The following is a 20,197-nucleotide window of genomic DNA, read 5'->3' as shown; positions in this document are numbered from 1 at the left end:
AACAATAAGGTCCTACTGTATAGCACAGAGAACTATATTTGATAACCATAATGAGATACACATACATCCTTTTTCATCTTCTTTCTCATTATGGTTATATATATATACACACATATATATTGATAACTGAACCACTTTGTTGTATAGTAGAAATGAACACAACATTGTAAATCAACTATACTTCAATAACATAAATTTAAAAAAACAGGATTTACTTGAGGGAAAAGTGTTTCTTTTCACTGTTCTTTCTAAGCAGGTTAAGAGGTAAGTCTAGGGCTATACTGAGCTATCCCTGTCATTATTATGAGGGAGCATTACTGCATGTAAAGTCCAGCAGAACCAGGCTAGAAACTCGCACTTCTATTATCAACATGTGAACTCACTGAATTAACATCATCTAAGCACCCAGACATTAAGAAAATTTGGATAAATGAAACCTTCAAATCCTCTTTTTTAAAAAAAGAAGCTTCTTGGTATTTGTTTCTTAAAAATTAAGAGTCCTGAAAATACAGTTCTGCTCAGACATTATATTTCTTTTGGGTGATATGATTTAGAATGCTTCTATGTCCAAACTCCAAGGGAAGAGTTTGCTGTGACTGTGATGTCTGACTTGGGCAATGAAGGGAATCTGTAGTGCCGTTCAGGCCACATGTGTGTCCACTTTGGTCTATACCTGTGCTGTCCTATATGATAGTTACAAGCTAGCTGCATGTGAAAATTTAATCTAAATTTAAAATTTGTCAATGAATATTTATCTCCTCAGACACACCAGCTACATTGTATGTTCAACTTCAGGTGGCTACATTTGCTTAGTGGCTACTGAATTGCACTGGTGCAGACACAGAACTTTTCCCAGTATTACAGAAAAATATGTTTAGCTGGACTAGTCTAAACTATTTTTGTAAAAACCACGTATGCACAGCTGTCGCTAAAGTCATATCCAACTTTTTGAGACCCCATGGACTGCAGCACACCAGGCTCCTCTGTCTTTCACTACCTCCTGATAGCAGACTAATAAATTCTTTCTGAGAATTTCTTTTGTGTAATCTACTTCAAAACAAATATAATAAAATTAATAGAGAAAATTCCAATTAAATACACTGAAAGCTTATAACTAAAAAATTAATATATCAATGTCTTCTCTTATCTACATTCTTCAGATGGTCTGGATCTCTGCTTTCACTCAGTTCAGTTCAGTTGCTCAGTTGTGTCCAACTCTTTGTGACGCCATGGACCGCAACATGACAGGATTCCCTGTCCATCACGAACTCCCGGAGCTTACTCAAACTCATGTCTATTCAGTCAGTGACGCCATCCAACCATCTCACTCAAGAATGTTGATAATGTGTAAATATGAAACAGTAGTTTCTCAAGAAGTAAGGTGGTTTGAAATCTAAATTAAACTAATTGCCAATCAACATTGGTCTCACTATGAGGACTGTGAGCTCCTTAACGGCAAAAAATCCTTAGATACTCATATTAATTTATTTATATACACCAAAAGGCCCAGCACAAAGTGTGGTTTGTCAGATAAGGAATGAAGACGTGACAAACACTCTTCAGGAACATTTTTTACCATCCAGTTGGACCGGTGATAGAAGCAAGGTCCGGTGCTATAAAGAGCAATATTGCATAGGAACCTGGAATGTTAGGTCCATGAATCAAGGCAAATTGGAAGTGGTCAAACAGGAGATGGCAAGAGTGAATGTCAACATTCTAGAAATCAGTGAACTGAAATGGACTGGAATGGGTGAATTTAACTCAGATGACCATTATATCTACTACTGTGGGCAGGAATCCCTTAGAAGAAATGGAGTAGCCATCATGGTCAAAAAATGAGTCCGAAATGCAGTACTTGGATGCAGTCTTAAAAATGACAGAATGATTTCTGTTCGTCTCCAAGGCAAACCATTCAATATTACAGTAATCCAAGTCTATGCCCCAACCAGTAATGCTGAAGAAGCTGAAGTTGAACTGTTCTAGGAAGACCTACAAGACCTTTTAGAACTAACACCCAAAAAAGTTGTGCTTTTCATCATAGGGGACTGGAATGCAAAAGTAGGAAGTCAAGAAACACCTGGAGTAACAGGCAAATTTGGCCTTGGAGCACGGAATGAAGCAGGGCAAAGGCTAATAGAGTTTTGTCAAGAGCACGCACTGGTCATAGCAAACACCCTCTTCCAACAACACAAGAGAAGACTCTACACATGGACATCACCAGATGGTCAACACCGAAATCAGACTGATTATATTCTTTGCAGCCAAAGATGGAGAAGCTCTATACAGTTAGCAAAAACAGGACCAGGAGCTGACTGTGGCTCAGATCATGACCTCCTTATTGCGAAGTTCAGACTTAAATTGAAGAAAGTAGGGAAAACTACTAGACCATTCAGATATGACCTCAGTGAAATCCCTTATGATTATACAGTGGAAGTGAGAAATAGATTTAAGGAACTAGATCTGATAGATAGAGTGCCTGATGAACTCTGGATGGAGGTTCGTGACACTGTACAGGAGACAGGGACCAAGACCATCCCCATGGAAAAGAAATGCAAAAAAGCAAAATGGCTGTCTGAGGAAGCCTTACCAACAGCTGTGAAAAGAAGAGAAGCAAAAAGCAAAGGAGAAAAGGAAAGATATAAGCATCTGAATGCAGAGTTCCAAAGAATAGCAAGGAGAGATAAGAAAGCCTTCCTCAGTGATCCATGCAAAGAAATAGAGGAAAACAACAGAACAGGAAAAACAAGAGATCTCTTCAAGAAAATTAGAGATTCAAAGGGAACATTTCATGCAAAGATGGGCTCGATAAAGGACAGAAATGGTAGGGACCTAACAGAAGCAGAAGATATTAAGAAGAGGTGGCAAGAATACACAGAAAAACTGTACAAAAAAGATCTTCATGACCAAGATAGTCACGATAACGTGATCGCTGACCTAGAGCCAGACATCTTGGAATGTGAAGTCAAGTGGGCCTTAGAAATCATCACGACGAACAAAGCTAGTGGAGGTGATGGAATTCCAGTGGAGCTATTTCAAATCTTGAAAGATGATGCTGTGAAAGTGCTGCACTCAATATGCCAGCAAATTTGGAAAACTCAGCAGTGGCCACAGGACTGGAAGAGGTCAGTCTTCATTCCAATCCCAAAGAAAGGCAATGCCAAAGAATGCTTAAACTACCGCACAATTGCACTCATCTCACACGCTAGTAAAGTCATGCTCAAAATTCTCCAAGCTAGGCTTCAGCAATACGTGAACCGTGAACTCCCAGATGTTCAAGCAGCTTTTAGAAAAGGCAGAGGCAACAGAGATCAAATTGCCAACATCCGCTGGATCATGGAGAAAGCAAGAGAGTTTCAGAAAAACATCTCTTTCTGCTTCATTGACTATACTAAAGCCTTTGAATATGTGAATCACAATAAACTGTGGAACATTCTGAAAGAGATGGGAATCCCAGACCACCTGACCTGCCTCTTGAGAAACCTGTATGCAGGTCAGGAAGCAACAGTCAGAACTGTACATGGAACAACAGACTGGTTCCAAATAGGAAAAGGAGTACGTCAAGGCTGTATATTGCCACCTTGCTTATTTAACTTATATGCAGAGTACATCATGAGGAACGCTAGGCTGGAAGAAGCACAAGCTCGAATCAAGATTGCTGGGAGAAATATCAGTAACTTCAGATATGCAGATAACACTACCCTTATGGCAGAAAGTGAAGAGGAACTCAAAAGCCTCTTGATGAAAGTGAAAGAGGAGAGTGAAAAGGTTGGCTTGAAGCTCAACATTCAGAAAACAAAGATCATGGCATCTGGTCCCATCACTTCATGGGAAATAGATGGGAAAACAGTGGAAACAGTGTCAGACTTTATTTTTTTGGTCTCCAAAATCACTGCAGATGCTGATTTCAGCCATGAAATTAAAAGATGCTTACTCCTTGGAAGGAAAGTTATGACCAACCTTGATAGTATATTGAAAAGCAGAGACATTACTTTGCCAACAAAGGTCCATCTAGTCAAGGTTATGGTTTTTCCCGTGGTCATGTATGGATGTGAGAGTTGGACTGTGAAGAAAGCTGATCACCGAAGAATTGATGCTTTTGAACTGTGGTGCTGGAGAAGACTCTTGAGAGCCCCTTGGACTGCAAGGAGATCCAACCAGTCCATGCTAAAGGTGTTCATTGGAAGGACTGATGCTAAAGCTGAAACTCCAATACTTTGGCCACCTCATGCGATGAGTTGACTCACTAGAATAGACTCTGATTCTGGGAAAGGTTGGGGGTGGGAGGAGAAGGGGACGACAGAGAATGAGATGGCTGGATGGCATCACCGACTCTGTGGACATGAGCTTGAGTGTACTCCGGGAGTTGGTGATGGACAGGGAGGCCTGGCATGCTGTGATTCATGGGGTCACAGAGAGTCAGACACGACTGAGTGACTGAACTGAACTGAACTGAACTGGGAAGAACAAGATAAGAATGAGAGTATGAAATATGAACCTAATAACTGACATATGATTGTTAGCTTTTACAGCAAAAATTAAACTGAAAATGGAAGAGGTATAGATAATGTCAGAATTTATGGCTTATGAAAAATAATTTATCCTGTTTATGGGTTGGCAGTAAAGAATGGAGGGAATCAGTATAAGTATCAAAATAATGATAAATGCTAGCTCAAAATCAAATGTTAATAATTTTATAAAAGAAGAGATTGGTAAATTAAAGTCACTCAATGTAAAATCCAGCATGCCAGGGCAAAACTATTATTTTGTGCTACCTTAAATACTAATAAGAGTTTTCAGCCAACAGATAATGGTTTCCAGCAGATTTCTTTGCCATCAAGGACACTTTTATTTCAAAGAAACTCAGTGGGTGGCTGAAAATACTAATATTTTATCGTTTATTTTTTTATCTTTTAATTTATTTCATTAGATGTGTCTAAAGATACATAAATTCATATATTTGTATAGAATATTTTCCCAGTATTTCAAGTTATATAGCTGTGAATATTACAAATTAGGAGTCACTTTTCAATCATTCTTATGATAATACAACAGATGGCTAAATGCTTTTAATCTTAATTATTATTTTTTGCCAATTTCTCATTCCAATCTTATCTAAAACGTCCTGCATGTTTCTAAATGAGCATTTTATGGGGAGTGAAAAATATGTCATTAGACTTTGCTACAGTTAATTACAACAAATTTGAGATATAATTCCACAAAAGCACCATCATTTATTTCTTATTTATATGTTCTTCAAAGCATTAACATTTTCTTATCTTAATCTTCATGAAACATTATGATATAGTTCCTTTTTAGAATAATATACAATATTTGGAATCAGTTGATCCAAATTTGAAATTTATCCGAGAAATCTGAGATACAAAATCATGAAGTAATATATGTTCAAGGTCATACATTAGTGACAGGGTTAAGATCACAACTCTAGACTGTTTTTGCCATTCCAATTATTTCACACTTATACTATGTTCAGTTCAATTCAGTTTCTCAGTCATGTCCGACTCTTTGTGGACTGCAGCATGCCAGGCTTCCCTGTCCATCACCAACTCTCAGAGCTTGCTCAAACTCACGTCCATCGAGTCGGTGATGCCATCCAACATCCCTGTTGTCCCCTTCGACCCCTGCCTTCAATCTTTCCCAGCATCAGTGTCTTTTCAAATGAGTCAGTTCTTCAAATCAGATTCAGCTTCAGCATCAGTCCTTCCAATGAATATTCAAGATTGATTTCCTTTAAGATGGACTGGTTGGATCTCCTTGCAGTCCAAGGGACTCCCAAGAGTGTCCTCCAACACTGCAGGTCAAAAGCATCAATTCTTTGGCACTCAGCTTTCTTTATTGTCCAACTCTCACATCCATACGTGACTTCTGGAAAAACCATAGCTTTGACTAGATAGACCTTTGTTGGCAAAGTAATGTCTCTGTTTTTTAATATGCTGTCTAGGTTGGTTATAACTTTTCTTCCAAGAAGCAAGTGTCTTTTAATTTCATGGCTGCAGTCACCATCTGCAGTGATTTTGGAGTCCCAAAATAATAAAGTCTGTCATTGTTTCCATTGTTTCCCCATCTATTTGCCATGAAGTGATGGGACCAGATACCATGATCTTAGTTTTCTGAATGTTGAGTTATAAGCCAACTTTTTCACTTTCCTCTTTCCCTTTCATTAAGAGGCTCTTCAGTATGCAGCTACTACTAATAATTCCTACTACTACAATGCTACACCATTATTCCCAGTTACTCAAATGGGCAATACGTACAGAGATTCTGTTATATGTCAGGCACTGCACTCGGCACCTTCATGAAATATGTTTTTGCTTATCATAATCCTGAAAGCCAAATATTTTCCATTCTTGATACTTTAAAAATTGGGGCTCAGAGAAATCCTGTAACTTGCTTGTAGTCACACAACTCTAGCTGGTAGTGCCATGCTAGAGTTCTTAGCCAAATCTTTCTAACTCCAAACCGTGAGATTATTTTCCAAGCTCTGTCTTTCTAGGCTATATTAGCTTTTTCACACTAGTTCCCCCCACCCCCAGCAACCACACTAGTTTCTACTGGCAAATAATTTTAATTAGATGTTCAAAGTTCCTACTAAACTGATTAATTATCAAACAATTCTCAATTGACACTTGGTCTTACCTCCAACTAGTTATCATACATACCACATGCACAATCAATCTGTGAGACTGGTTTTCCATGTATTGAATTGTGAAACTTAAACTATTTGTTCTTTTTTAAACATAACCATATATCTAACTTTTCAATAAAAAAATTCTTAGGGACTTTAATTTCTATTATGCTTTTAAGTGAAAAATCATGTTGTAAATTTTTACTCTTTTTATATTACAAAGATTTTTACTACTCTACACCATTTAATTCTTGCTTAAATACTACAGCAGTTTATCATCTGTAACAGATCACCTTGTATACCACTAAGGAAAAAAATGTAAAAGTAAAAAATATTGCTGGTTAAACTATAAAATATTATCTGTTAGATCCATTCAGATTTGTTTGTTTAAAAAATGAGCAAACAAGTCAAATTATTATGTTGTACACTTCAAATTTACACAGTGCTGTGAGCTACATTTTAACAAAACTGGAAGAAAAAGTGCATATCAAAGAAATATAGTAGCTGGAAATTGCTAACTTTTCATAATCTAAAGGATCAAATCTATCAGAAAGGCTCCTTTTAAATTTTAATTTTGCTTTTACAAAAATTAAATCCTATTTTAAAAAAGAGTTGATTTTTCTAATTTTTGGAGGGCCAAAAATTGGTTTGTTTTTCTTACCTTATCAAACTTCTAGTGTTTGATATGAAGAGAAAGGTAAGAAAAACACAGGGGAAAAAGCCCTTATTATTCTCAAGTCTTGCTTAGAGAGTAGCTCATGCTCTGTTCCATTACAGTATTTCATCAAATCCGTTCTCAAAGTAGCAAAAACCAATGGAGTGTTTGATACCTATTAAGGAGAAGAGAAAGATGACACATAGAAGAGGGTACAGAATAAAATACAACAGAATGAAACATTAGGCAAAGACTTTAGCATAAAGTACAGCTTTCCTTCCAAAATGTGATTTTAAAAGTATTTCAGTCTTCTCTTTGTCATAGTATTTTCAGCACATGGATTTGTTAGTCATGACCACAGAGAAGGAGAGTCAAACACTGATGACATATAATCTTATAAAAAATTTATTATAATTTATTGGTAAGAATTATATTGTTTAAATATGAATCTGTCACCTAGGGTGAGAGTGGGATGATTTGGGAGAATGGCATTGAAACATGTACATTATCATATGTGAAACAAATCACCAGTCCAGGTTCGACACATGATACAGGATGCTCGGGGCTGGTGCACGGGGATGACCCAGAGGGAGGATATGGGGAGGAAGGAGGTGGGAGGGGGGGTTCAAGAAGGGGAACACATGTACACCTGGGGTGGATTCATGTCAATGTATGGCAAAACCAACCAATATAATATTGTAAAATAATAAGCCTCCAATAAAAAAAAATAAAGAAAAAAAATGGTAGACTGATTTAAAAGTTATGGAGAACTTTTATATACATTTGTAGCAGATAAAAATAAACCAGATTACAAATCCTTTTTCCTTCTTTTTAAAGCAAACCATGTACCAAGTTTTTTGGTTCAAATTGTGTAGGATAAGTTAAATTTTATTCTATTAACCCATATGAGTGTATTTCTGTAAGCATAGTTATGCTGAAATAAAGTTTTTTGTTTTTTTTTAAATAGTGAATGGCTGGCTGCCTTTTGGGATCAACTCCAACATTTTTGGGCTCCAAAATCACTGCAGATGCTGACTGCAGCCAGGAAATTAAAAGACGCTTACTCCTTAGAAGGAAAGTTATGACCAACCTAGATAGCATATTAAAAAGCAGAGACATTACTTTGCCAACCAAGGTCCGTCTAGTCAAGGCTACGGTTTTTCTCGTGGTCATGTATGGATGTGAGAGTTGGACTGTGAAGAAAGCTGATCGCCGAACAATTGATGCTTTTGAACTGTGGTGCTGGAGAAGACTCTTGAGAGTCCCTTGGACTGCAAGGAGATCCAACCAGTCCATTCTAAAGGAGATCAATCCTGGGTGTTCATTGGAAGGACTGATGCTAAAGCTGAAACTCCAATACTTTGGCCACCTCATGCGACGAGTTGACTCACTGGAAAAGACTCTGATGCTGGGAGGGATTGGGGGTGGGAGGAGAAGGGGACGACAGAGAATGAGATGGCTGGATGGCATCACTGACTCGATGGACATGAGTTTGAGTGAACTCCGGGAGTTGGTGATGGACAGGGAGGCCTGGTGTGCTGTGATTCATGGGGTTGCAAAGAGTCAGACACGACTGAGTGACTGAACTAAACTGAACAACATTTGAAAAGCTTGGAAACCTTCACTGCCATCCTTACCACAAGAAGAAAGCTGAGCAGATTAAAACCAAAGCAGTTTTCTCAGATTCATCAGAGAACTGAGGTCTCAGAGCAAACTGCCATTCCAAAATCAGGAGAGACTGAAAAATAACAAAAATCATAGCTGAGATCAGTTAATGGAGAAGAGAAGCCACTGGAGCCAGGAACTGCTAGGAACACTCAGATGTTAATTTTGATGAGTTACTGGAGGCTGAGCGTAGACTAGCTTGAGAGTTAAAAACCCCAGGGGCCCAGTCTCAGCAGGGAAGAGTACACATTCAGAGGTTTTATTTACAAGAACTCAACCATGTTCTCTTGGTGAAGATAGTGAAGAATCCCCTCTTGTCTATGTGATGATAGGGAACAGAGGTGAAGGGGGAAAGAAAAGCAGCCATTTTGAAATATGTCCAGTAAAAAAGTACAGATATAAAATATAGCCAGAGCACTCTACGTAACAAAACCTGCTCTCCAAGGGAAATTATTTACTAGAACTTTATTTGACCTGTAGAGAAAGGCAAATAGGCAACTGTAGCCTCTTCTAACTTTCCTCTCTCTTTTACATGGAAGATTTTTTAAAAAGTTAAGAAACAGCTCTAGAGTTCAAAGACCACAAACTCAGGGACCACTAAAAAATGACGTTTAATTATAAAATTATAGAACACTGCCCCCCCCCAATGCCTTGGTTATGATTGTGTGTAGTTGCTCAGTCATGTCCAACTCTTTGTGACCCCATGAACTGTAGCCTGCCAAGCTCCTCTGTCCATGGGATTCTCCTGGCAAGAATACTGGAGTGTGTTGCCATTTCCTCCTCCAGGGGATATTCTCAACCCAGGAATCGAACCAGCATCTCCTGTGTCTCCTACAATGGCAGACAGATGCTTTACCATTGAGCCATCTGGGTAGCCTCCAATGTCTTACCATCACATTAACAGGGTTCCAGTATAACAATAGTGGATGGCCAACGAGACAGTGGCAAGACACACTTCATTTATGAAGGAGTTCTTAGGGAAACCCCAAAATGGAGAAAGAAAAAAAACAAAAACAACAAACAAACTGCAACCAAGGAAACTAGAAGAAACCCAAGTCATGGCACCTACAACCACTGCAAACATTAAACGCAGCCATATTAACATAAAATCTCCACAGAAAGGTTAATTAGTCAATTTCTAATATATCATGGCCAGCTTTCTACAAGAAGTTGAAAAGCATGCTAAAAATGAAGAGAAAATAGTCTGAAGAGATAAGGCAAGCATCAGACCAGACTCAGTTACGACAAAGATTTTGGAATTATCAGAGAACTTAAAATAACTATGAGTAATATGTTAAGGGCTCTAAAGGAAAAGGTTGACAATATGTAAGAATATATTAGTAACTGTAAGCAGAGAAGTAGAAACACTAAGAAAGTAAAAAAAAGGAAATAAATGCCTGAGATCAAAAGTAGAGAATGAAGAATGCCTTTTATGGGCTCAACAAGAAATTGGACACAACTGAGGAAAGAATCAGTGACCTTAAAGACATGTCAATAGAAACTTCTGAAGTTGATGGGCAAAGGAAAAAAAAAAAAAATGAACAAAATACTTGCCAGTCTGGGACAATTGCAAAAGACATAAGACATGCATAAAGGGAAACCAATAACATAAAAGAAAGAAGCAGAAGACTATTCGAGCAGTAGCTGGAATACACAGACAAGCTCTCAAGCTAGGAGACTCAGGGAACATGAAACAGTATAAATACCAAACATCATATTCAAACAGTAGAAAACTGAAAACAAAGAATATCTTACATGAAACCAGAGGATATTAGAAAGCATATTGCCTATGGATCAACAACAATAAGAACTGAATCAAATTTCTTGTCAGAAACCATGCAAGCAAGAAGAGAGTGAAGCATTTACAGTGTTGCAAGGAAAAATAATTCAGCAACCAAGAATTCTGCCTTCAGTGCAATTATCTGTTTATATTATAAAGGAGAAATAAAAACTTTCTTAGACAAACAAGAACTAAAGAAATTTGTTAGCAGTAGAGTTGACTTGCAAGAAAGATTAAAAGTACTTTAGCAAGAAAGAAAAGGATATAAATCAGAAACTCAAAGCTATATAAAGGAAAAAAATAAATGAAGGTAAAATAAAATGCTTCTTTTTCTCATTAAAAAATTTCTTTTTAATTGGAGGATAATTGCTTTACAATGTTGTCTTGATTCCTGCCATACATCAACATGAATCAGGCATAGGTATATATATATATATATGTTCAGACTTCTCTGGTGGCTCAGAAGGTAAAGAATTTGCCTGCAATGCAGGAAACCTGTGCTCCATCCATGTGGAGGGAAGATACCCTGGAAAAGGAAATGGCTACCCACTCCAGTATTCTTTCTTGCCTGGAGAATTCCATGGACAGAGGAGCCTGGTGGGTACAGTTCATGCGGTCACAAGGAGTTGGACATGACTGAGTGATTAATAGTAACCAGACATATGTTCCTTCCCTTTTGAACCTTCCTCTAGTTTTCTCATTTTTAATTGATCTATTAAAAATAATAATACCAACAATGTATTCAGTGGTCTGGGAGAGTGAAATTAATAACAGCAAAATTATAAAAGATGGGAGAGAGGAATCGGGAATACGCTGTTTTAAGGTACCTACAGCCATAGAGCAAGTATAGTGTTATTTGAAATTGGTATAGATTTGCTACAAATGTGTACTTCAAATTCTAAGGAAACCATCAAAGAAAAATTTTAAAAGAGGTACAACTGATATGCTAAGACAGTAGAGAACATGGAATCATATACAATGCTCAGTTAAAACCAGAGAATAAAGAGGGGAAGATTTAAAAATAAATTATTAAGTATAATGATTAGAATACAGTTATAAACACAGCAGATATTGATCCAACTATATCTATAAGCACTTTAAATGGGACTGATCTAACATACTAATTAAAGGAGGCTGTCAGAGTGGATTAAGGAAAAAAAAAAAGACCCTACTGTACACCGTCTATTGGAGAAGGAAATGGAAACCCACTCTGGTATTTTTGCCTGGAAAATCCCCATGGACAGTGGAGCCTGGCGGGCTACAGTCCATAGTGTCACAAGAGTTGGACACGACTTAATGACTAAACCACCACCATACACTATCAGAAAGCCATTTAAAAAAGAAAGACGCAGAGAGATTAATAGTAAAGGGATGAGAAAGATTATACCACACTAAAACTAGGAAATAAAACCACAATGAAAAAACATTATGTACCTATTAGAATGGTTAAAATTCAAAACATTAAACTGAAAATATCAAGTGCTGGCAAACCCTGATCCACTGCCGGTAGATCTGATTCATTGCTGGTCAGCATTCAAAACAGTACAGCCCCTTCAGAATACAATTTGACAGTGTCTCACAAAACTACACATAGTTTTACCATTAAATCCACCTATTGCATGTTAGGCTTTCATTTAACTGAGTTGAAAATATACATCCACATAAAAACCCACATGTGAATGTTTAGGGCCACTTGATTCATAATTGCTAAAACTTGGAAGGAACCAGAACACCTTTCAACAGGTAAATGGTTAAACAAGATGTGGCTCCTCCCATATAATGCATCATTATTCAGTGCTAAAAAGGGCTTTCAAGTCACAAAACATGGATGGATCATAAATACACATTGCCAAGTGAAAGAAGTTTGTCCGAAACGGCTACATACTGTATGATTTAAAATATATGACATTCTACAGAAGGCAAATCCATAGAGACAGTGAAAATATAAGTGGTTATCGGGGGTTGGAGGATGGAGAGGTAATATATAGAGAACAGAGGATTTTTAGGGTAATGAAACTAGTCTGCATTATATTGTAATAGTGGGTACATGGCATGACATTTTGCATTTGTCAAAATAACCACCAGGGAAGCACAAAGAGTAAGCCTTAATATAAATTATGGGGTACATTAACAATAATGTACTGATAGGCATTCATTAATTGCACCAAAAATACCACACTTCGCAAGATGTTAACAAGAGCGGAGATGATGGGACAGTGGGGAAAGTAATATGGGAACCGTCTGTACTATGGGTCAATTTTTTTGTGAATCTAAAACTGTTCTAAAAATTAAAAGTTTATTGATTTAAAAATGAAGTCAATGGCAGAAATTAAAACTCTGTGTGACCCTAGTGAGGACAGAGCATCAATAAGAGCTCTTCCTATGGTGAAGGAAAGAAACAAGTCCGCTGCTATTTTTGTACACCATACTAGGCTCCCAAATGCCAGATAATGTGCAAAGTTGACAAAAATCTTTATTCCCATCTTGCCATTTAGCATTCCAAGAGGCAGAGAGCTTACAGTGAATACTTTCTCTCTTTCTCCTCAGTTTTCTCATTTTATCAACAAGGTGGCAGAATACAGGTCTTTAAAAAGACTTTCCACAATAAGCGATTCAGTTTTCACTGATGAAAATAAATGAAATTCAGTCTTTTATCAACTAGAAACATAAAATTAGGGGCTTCTCAGGTGGGGCGGCAGTAAAGAACGTTCCATCCATCTAAGCATTTCCTTAACCTTAGGTATGATTCTAAGTGCACGACATGCATTACTTAATTGAATCCTCAAAATAAGTGCATGAACCAACAGCAATAATTACTCCTGTCTTACGGATGACAGAAAGACGACCTAAAGAGGTTAAAAATTTCCCAAGACTGAGAATCTGTATTTGAATCCAGTAGTGGATTCAAAGCCTTTGTTACTGTGCCACATGCATGAGTGCTAAGTCACTTCAGTTGTGTCCGACTTCCCGGCTCCTCTGACCGTGGGCTTCTCCAGGCAAGAATACTGGGGTGGGTTGTCATGCCCTCCTCCAGGGGATTTTCCTGACCCAGAGATCAAACCCATGTCTCTTAAGTCTAATGTATTGGCAGATGGGTTCTTTACCACTAGTGCCACCTGGGAGCCCAAGTGCTTCTCAATTGTGGAAAAACTGTTATAAGACTGATCAGAAAGCGTGTATTTCAATCACTGTAAGCAAGAGCCACTACAATAGAACTAAGCTAGAGTGCTAAGATATATAAAAATACCCCAGTTTTAGTCAATCTAGAACAAGATTCTGAGTGAATATCTGTATAAACATAAGTGCTATCTTAGTGAAATCTGTGCAGAAACGTGTGTGCATGTCCATGTATGCACACGCACGTGTGTTTGTGCATTATGAGAAAGACACAGAACTAGAAAAAGGAAGAGAGAAAAACAGAGCAAGAGAGATTTTAAAACATTGTTTAAAAATCTCCTTGTACTAATTCTGGATTATAATAACTTGAAAAGGTCACCAAGGTACCACTATATAACTTCTAACTGCTATACTGAGAGAGATTTATAAAGTTAGATGTCTCATCTCTGCCTTCTTTCCAATTACTCAGTGTGGAAAATGACATTGGCCTTCCAAAACCTTAACTTATGTTTGGACCCCTTCCATCTTTGAGTCTTATTCTACTGTTGCTGACCATTAAAAAGAATATTTCAGTGGGGCTGGAACAGCCTTACTAGCCCAAGCCAAGCTTTAGCTTTATATAGCTTGTGCTCTTTAAGAGGTTAAATCTAGCCTGCCAGCTCACTTTGTTCAGAAGTATTAAATGGAAAGACTGTAACATTCAAAGTAAGGCAAAGTTCATTGGGTCAGACCCCAATAATATAATGGAGCATAAAACTTCTAGAATTTTTTACCATAATATTTTATGAAACATATGCACACAGTCATTAGAAAAGAATCCAGTTCAAATGGTTTTGAAGGTCAGTTCAAAGTCACTGCATATGTAGTATCTCTGTGGGAAATACGTTCTATTTTAGAAGTAGCTGGACCCAGAAGCTTCATTTCCCTATTTTATAGTTTATTATCAGTCCAGCAGTGTATTATACTGGCAAAAAAAAAGAAAAATCACCTACTACCACATGATATAATTTGCAGCCGAAAAAACCTAAAGTTCAGCAAAATAATACAAATTTCAGAATCAACAAATTCTTGTGTTATAGAACAGAGGCCATTAGAGGGTAACTCTAAAAGGGAGCACTTATTTAAGTGTGGGCAATAAACATAAAAATTAAAAACAATTATTTTATTCTCAACTTCATTTGAAAACCTTTGATATCCATTGTTAGGAAAAGAGTAAAAAACTCTCAATTCCTGTATTTCAAAGAAAACTGAAATAGGAACTGAGTAAATTCACAGAATTCTGAGGTTTCCAAAAAGCCCAAAAGGTATGAGCAACTATGATTCTCCTTAGGGGAAGGAAGTAAAGGTCCACTTTGCATGACAAAGGTCAGATTTCTGCAGGCAAATGAGACTTCTGTAGTTGACTGTTCCTAGGCTCCCCCTGTCTGGCTGAGTCCTAAGAGGTCAGGAGAGGTTCTGAATTTAGCTCACTGCTTTGGGAACACCCCTGGGGCCACTTGATTCATTTTAAGGTCATTAGGACTTTCCTTACTCTGGTTCTAGCTTTAGTTCCTTAAATCTTGCTAGTGTATACTGGCAATTCAGCACCAACGTAGGTTAAAAAGAAAATGAAAGCATTTAGTATTATACACAGATCAAAAAGACAGAATCTACTTAACAACTTCTTTTAAATCAAGTAGACCTCTGAGAGTGATAACCAGGCATCCACAGAAAAGCGAGACTATTACAGCTGTCCTGGTATTTATACTATATGATCAATGCCACTTCACCAGATTTCATTTAATATGATGTAGCTTTATGTGAAAATTATCCTAAACAGTTTCCTCAATCATCACATATGTTTAATTATGATATTTTATTGCTTACTTTTTTTGTAATAACTGTTGCGTCATTAAAATACGACAAATGCTGAAGTAAAAACTATTACTTTTAGTACTTCAGTGCTTTTCTATTTAGTGCAAATATACATCTAAACTTTCTCACAGTGAACTGGAAATATACCAAATAGATTATATTTACAAAAGTTGGAAGACTCCTGCCTATTTGTAATTAATGAATGGTATCTCTAAGTATTTTAGATAAAGTGTAGAAAACATCTGTATTTAATTTTCTCAGACAATGGGAATTGAACTAAGGAATATTTTGAAATCCCTATAGAGATGTAAAAGTATTAATGGCTTTTCAAGAACTTTATTGATACACTGCTGGAAATGTTTGGTTTTGCAGGTCAGCAGCCTTGACACTTCGTAAATAACAGATAGTCTATATAAAGGGAAGAAACTTAAAATACTGGGCAAATATTGAAAATACATCACTAGAAAAGACGGGGGCTGTAACTTTCCACTTTTATTACATATCACATAAAGAGATACAGTAGATGAGTGGATTAAAATTTTGTAGGATTTCTCTTTGAATTTTGTTGTGGGTTGAGAAATTCTACAAGAATAAATTCCTACTCAGTCTTCAGAGGAAGAATCCTACATTGTTCTCATGGGAACGGTGGGACACAAAGAAAGGTTTCAGTGCTCGTCTTTAAGCACTGACAAAGCTCCGATGTGCTTTCTGGATGCTTGCTGGCTCCAAAGGCCACCGCATTTCAGAATCAGTGTCAGTTCTGCAGTGAGTCTTCCATCCCCGGTGGTAAGGATATATTCAAAGGCTATGTGCACAGCGGGGCAGACGTCTTTCCCCCTGAATGTAACTGTATCACTCATCAGTAACCTCCTGCCATAAGGGGACTTGTGTTTTCTTTCCTTTTAGTGACTCCTTGGGCTCTTGAATGCCAGTCACTGCCCTGGGACCTAGGGCAATATTCACATAATCTCTGTCAATAGTTCCTGCACATGCCATTGGTGCAACTAAATGTCAAGGCTGCAGATCAAAGTCCCCACACTCTAAACCCATGTCCTTTATGGATCAATTTTCATAAACTATATGCCATGTTTTAGAAATATGTGGAGGCTCACTATTCACTTTATTCCTTTTATCCCAGAGAAGTTTATTTATATGAAAAGTGATCTGATTGGTAGATAACAGTGTGAAATTCTCATGTATTACATAAAACATTCTTTCCTTTGTATTTCCTTTTATTGAAGTATTTTACTCTATCTAGTATCTTACAGTAGAAACACAAAATCCTTTGGTCTATTAAAATAAAAAGGCACGAACTGTTTTGCAATACTTGGCCATCCTTCCCCAGTGCCTGGTACAATATGGGCTAGATGATAGAGCAAATTCTTACTAATGACTGATTTTATTTTTAAATATTCATTATGCTGAAAGTAAATTATATAACAGAAAACAGCTTCAGCATGTGTTTCTACAATCTATTTTCATTTCAATTATTCAAAATTGTTTGGAAAAATGAATATAATTATTAAAAATCATTTTTGTTCTGAAGATTTTATATACAAATTACACAGACCTATACTTATTCAAGTAGATCTGAGTAAAATACAATGAACCAAACTATCTGCTCTGAATATCTTTCACATCAATTTTGGTTATATTTTTTAATTTAAAACTTTCTCTAAAGAACTATATTTAGAAAATATCAAAAGATTTACAACATCATATATACAAATGCTATTTATGCTTATGCCTAGCTAAAGTTTAAATACATTTATTACAGAGGAACAGCGCATATAACACATTAGATATGCACGTTAGAGGGCAAAAAGGAATATGGCAAAACAAATACAGACCCTAAACCCACAGAGTTATTGACTAAATTCCAAATTTATTCCAGATTCATCATCCCAGTTCCCCTAAATAAATTTTAATACAATCATAAGAGATTATTAGCCACAAAGCTTCACGATGATTCTCCTATAATCTATGAGACATTAGGCAAGTCACCTACTCAGAAGGTAAGCCTTGGCCTTGTCTGTTTGAGTAAACAATTACAATTTAAGGTTTTTAAGTGTGAGGAAAAAGAAGAATATTATTTCCATTTTTCTGGTAAATGAGTAAGGCTCAATAAAAATCCAGATAATGGAGGAAACTACAGACGTCCTCATTAACGGAGAAGATTGAAATTTTCTGAGAAATCAAGCTTCTATTTTATTTAATTCTCCTCTTCATTGCTAATACGAAAATAATTTGTCTAAAATCTAAATGTGATGTGATTAATCAAAAAGTTACTTTGATAACATATCGAATGAACTGATGTATTAACAGAAATAGGAGTGTGTGTGTACGCGCGTGTACGTATTTGCTTCTGCTGAGGGCAGAGGTCGGAAAGTCTAATAGCTATGATTGCAAATCCTTTGACATTCCTCTAGAATATGGCAAAATAAAACTACAGGAATGCTTTGGAAGAGCAAATGAAGTCTTATTGTGAAACTGACTTACCAGTTTTTCGAAGGGGGAAATCATCCTTTGCATCTTGTGCTCCAGGTAATGTGTATTTGTAGGATGGAGGTGTTCCACTCAGGGGTGGAGAGCTTTGATCCAGTGATGTGTGGTGGGCAGCCCTACAAAAGAAAAAGAGGGCTCATCATTTGTCCTGGAGTTTTTACTGCACACTAGTCAGCAATCATCGGTTGCATGTGCTGCAACATGTATCTCAGCTGTGTTTATGCTCTTCCTTTTTAGTGTGTACAAACCACAGCCTCATGTAACCAAGTTCACTTTAGCAGTATGTTATAGAATGATGCAGGATGCCCAAGAATGCCCACTCTGTGTTTGGACATGTGGCCACATAGAAGTTTGCTTAGTTAAACGACAGAATTTACAAAGAGCTTGATTTTTGGTACCTGAGATTATTATGTGTGTTTTCTTAAGAGCCATATTAATGGAAAAATCATCATCTGAATCCTTTTTGGTCAACTATGCAGAACAACCAAGGTAAAAGTAAACACAGAGAAGGACTTCAATTTTTAAAAATTGCTAGGTAGTCCATGAAAGTACGTGGAGAGAGAGTACTATGCCAAAAGACCCAGGTTTCCTGACTTCGACAGCAGTTCCAAGGTAAAGACTGAAGACACATTCTTCTTTGTATGAAACTGAACTCTCAAAATGTGTTATGTTTCCCGCATTAATACAAGTGAAAGAGATACAGTTGTGTCACTGGAGAATAGTTCAGGACTGAACATAGACTACTCAGCCAATATAAACATTTATAACCATTATATATGAAGAAAACATTAGATAGGACATAGTATCAACACCATGATGATTCTACCAGTATTATTTCTTTGAATCAACAGTCTCAAGAATTAACTATTGTGAGGATGTTTCATCTGATCACAATTGGCAAAAAAAGTATTAAGTTCAGATTTCACAAATTAATGACTTATGGCTAGCTATCCAGGAGTTGGATCATACCATTCAGTACAAAAAAAAAAGACTGCTAAGTAACACTAGAGAGCCATGTCGAATATACCCAAAGGAATAGCTAAAGAATTTTCAGCTGACAAGTTGTTTGCATGTAGCTGCTTCCCATTTTTAAAAAAAGGAATTATCTTTTCTTAAAAGAGGCTTTAACTTAGAAGGGATATGAATCAGTTGTAAATTATATATGTAATTTTAGTTAATAAAATTTGCTTTTCAATATTTTTGATGTTGATTGAACATGTGGAAATTTTCTTCAGGGATTGGTTTTTCAAGTCAATTGACATGCATGATAAAAATTATGTAAACCATTATAAATTATTTATATGGCATTCTGGAATCTGCCTTATTTACCTTTCTGTTTTTGGATGAGATATGGGAAGATACTTATAAGACAGAATTAGAAAAACAATAACCCTTTAAATAGAACTCCTGGCATGCTTGAAATGTCAAGCTAACAGAGTATCAAATAATCAAGCATTTACTCCCTTATCCTTATGATGTGAGTAATTAAAAATATGTAAGTATAAAATCCTAAACATATTTTATAAATATGAGAGGTGAAAGCATAGTCACTCAGTCATATCTGACTCTTTGCGACCCCATGGATTGTAGCCTACCAGGCTTCTCCATCCATGGGATTTTTCCAGGCAAGAGTACTAGAGTGGGCTGCCATTTCCTTCTCCAGGGGATCTTCCCGACCCAGGGATTGAACCCAGGTCTCCTGCATTGTAGGCAGACGCTTTTACTGTCTGAGCCATCAGGGAAGACAGATATGAGAGAGATGAAAGTATAATCTATTAGTCTATATTGAAATATGCTTTGCCTATCAGTTTTTCTCCTGATTTTTAAAAATACCACCTCTTTACTGGACTTGGAGAAACAAGGTTACATAAAAATCTGTAGTACCACAGTGTATTATGTATCAATTTATATGTTAAAAACCAATCTACTCTAATTTTTCAGGGTGGGCAGGGGTAAACTGGTCACTGAAAACTTAGAT

The 20,197-nt window shown here is 36.8% G+C and overlaps 1 protein-coding gene across 4 annotated transcripts in view; it reads right to left on the bottom strand.

The window, feature by feature from the left end:
• Window positions 1-20,197, bottom strand: part of LOC129552284 (histone deacetylase 9) — a 716,367-nt gene that overhangs the window by 72,828 nt on the left and 623,342 nt on the right. For all 4 annotated transcript variants that reach the window (XM_088833594.1, XM_088833606.1, XM_088833586.1 and 1 more), the window contains one exon: window positions 18,214-18,335. In XM_088833594.1, coding sequence (XP_088689720.1) covers window positions 18,214-18,335 — 122 coding nt within the window. The remainder of the gene's footprint in view (window positions 1-18,213; window positions 18,336-20,197) is intronic.

The sequence above is a fragment of the Moschus berezovskii genome, chromosome 3 (genome assembly GCF_049115385.1).
Source record: "Moschus berezovskii isolate FMDL1 chromosome 3, NW_MosBer_1.0, whole genome shotgun sequence".
In the NCBI taxonomy this organism is placed as follows: Eukaryota; Metazoa; Chordata; class Mammalia; order Artiodactyla; family Moschidae; genus Moschus; species Moschus berezovskii.
This window is presented reverse-complemented; position numbering and strand designations above follow the sequence as displayed.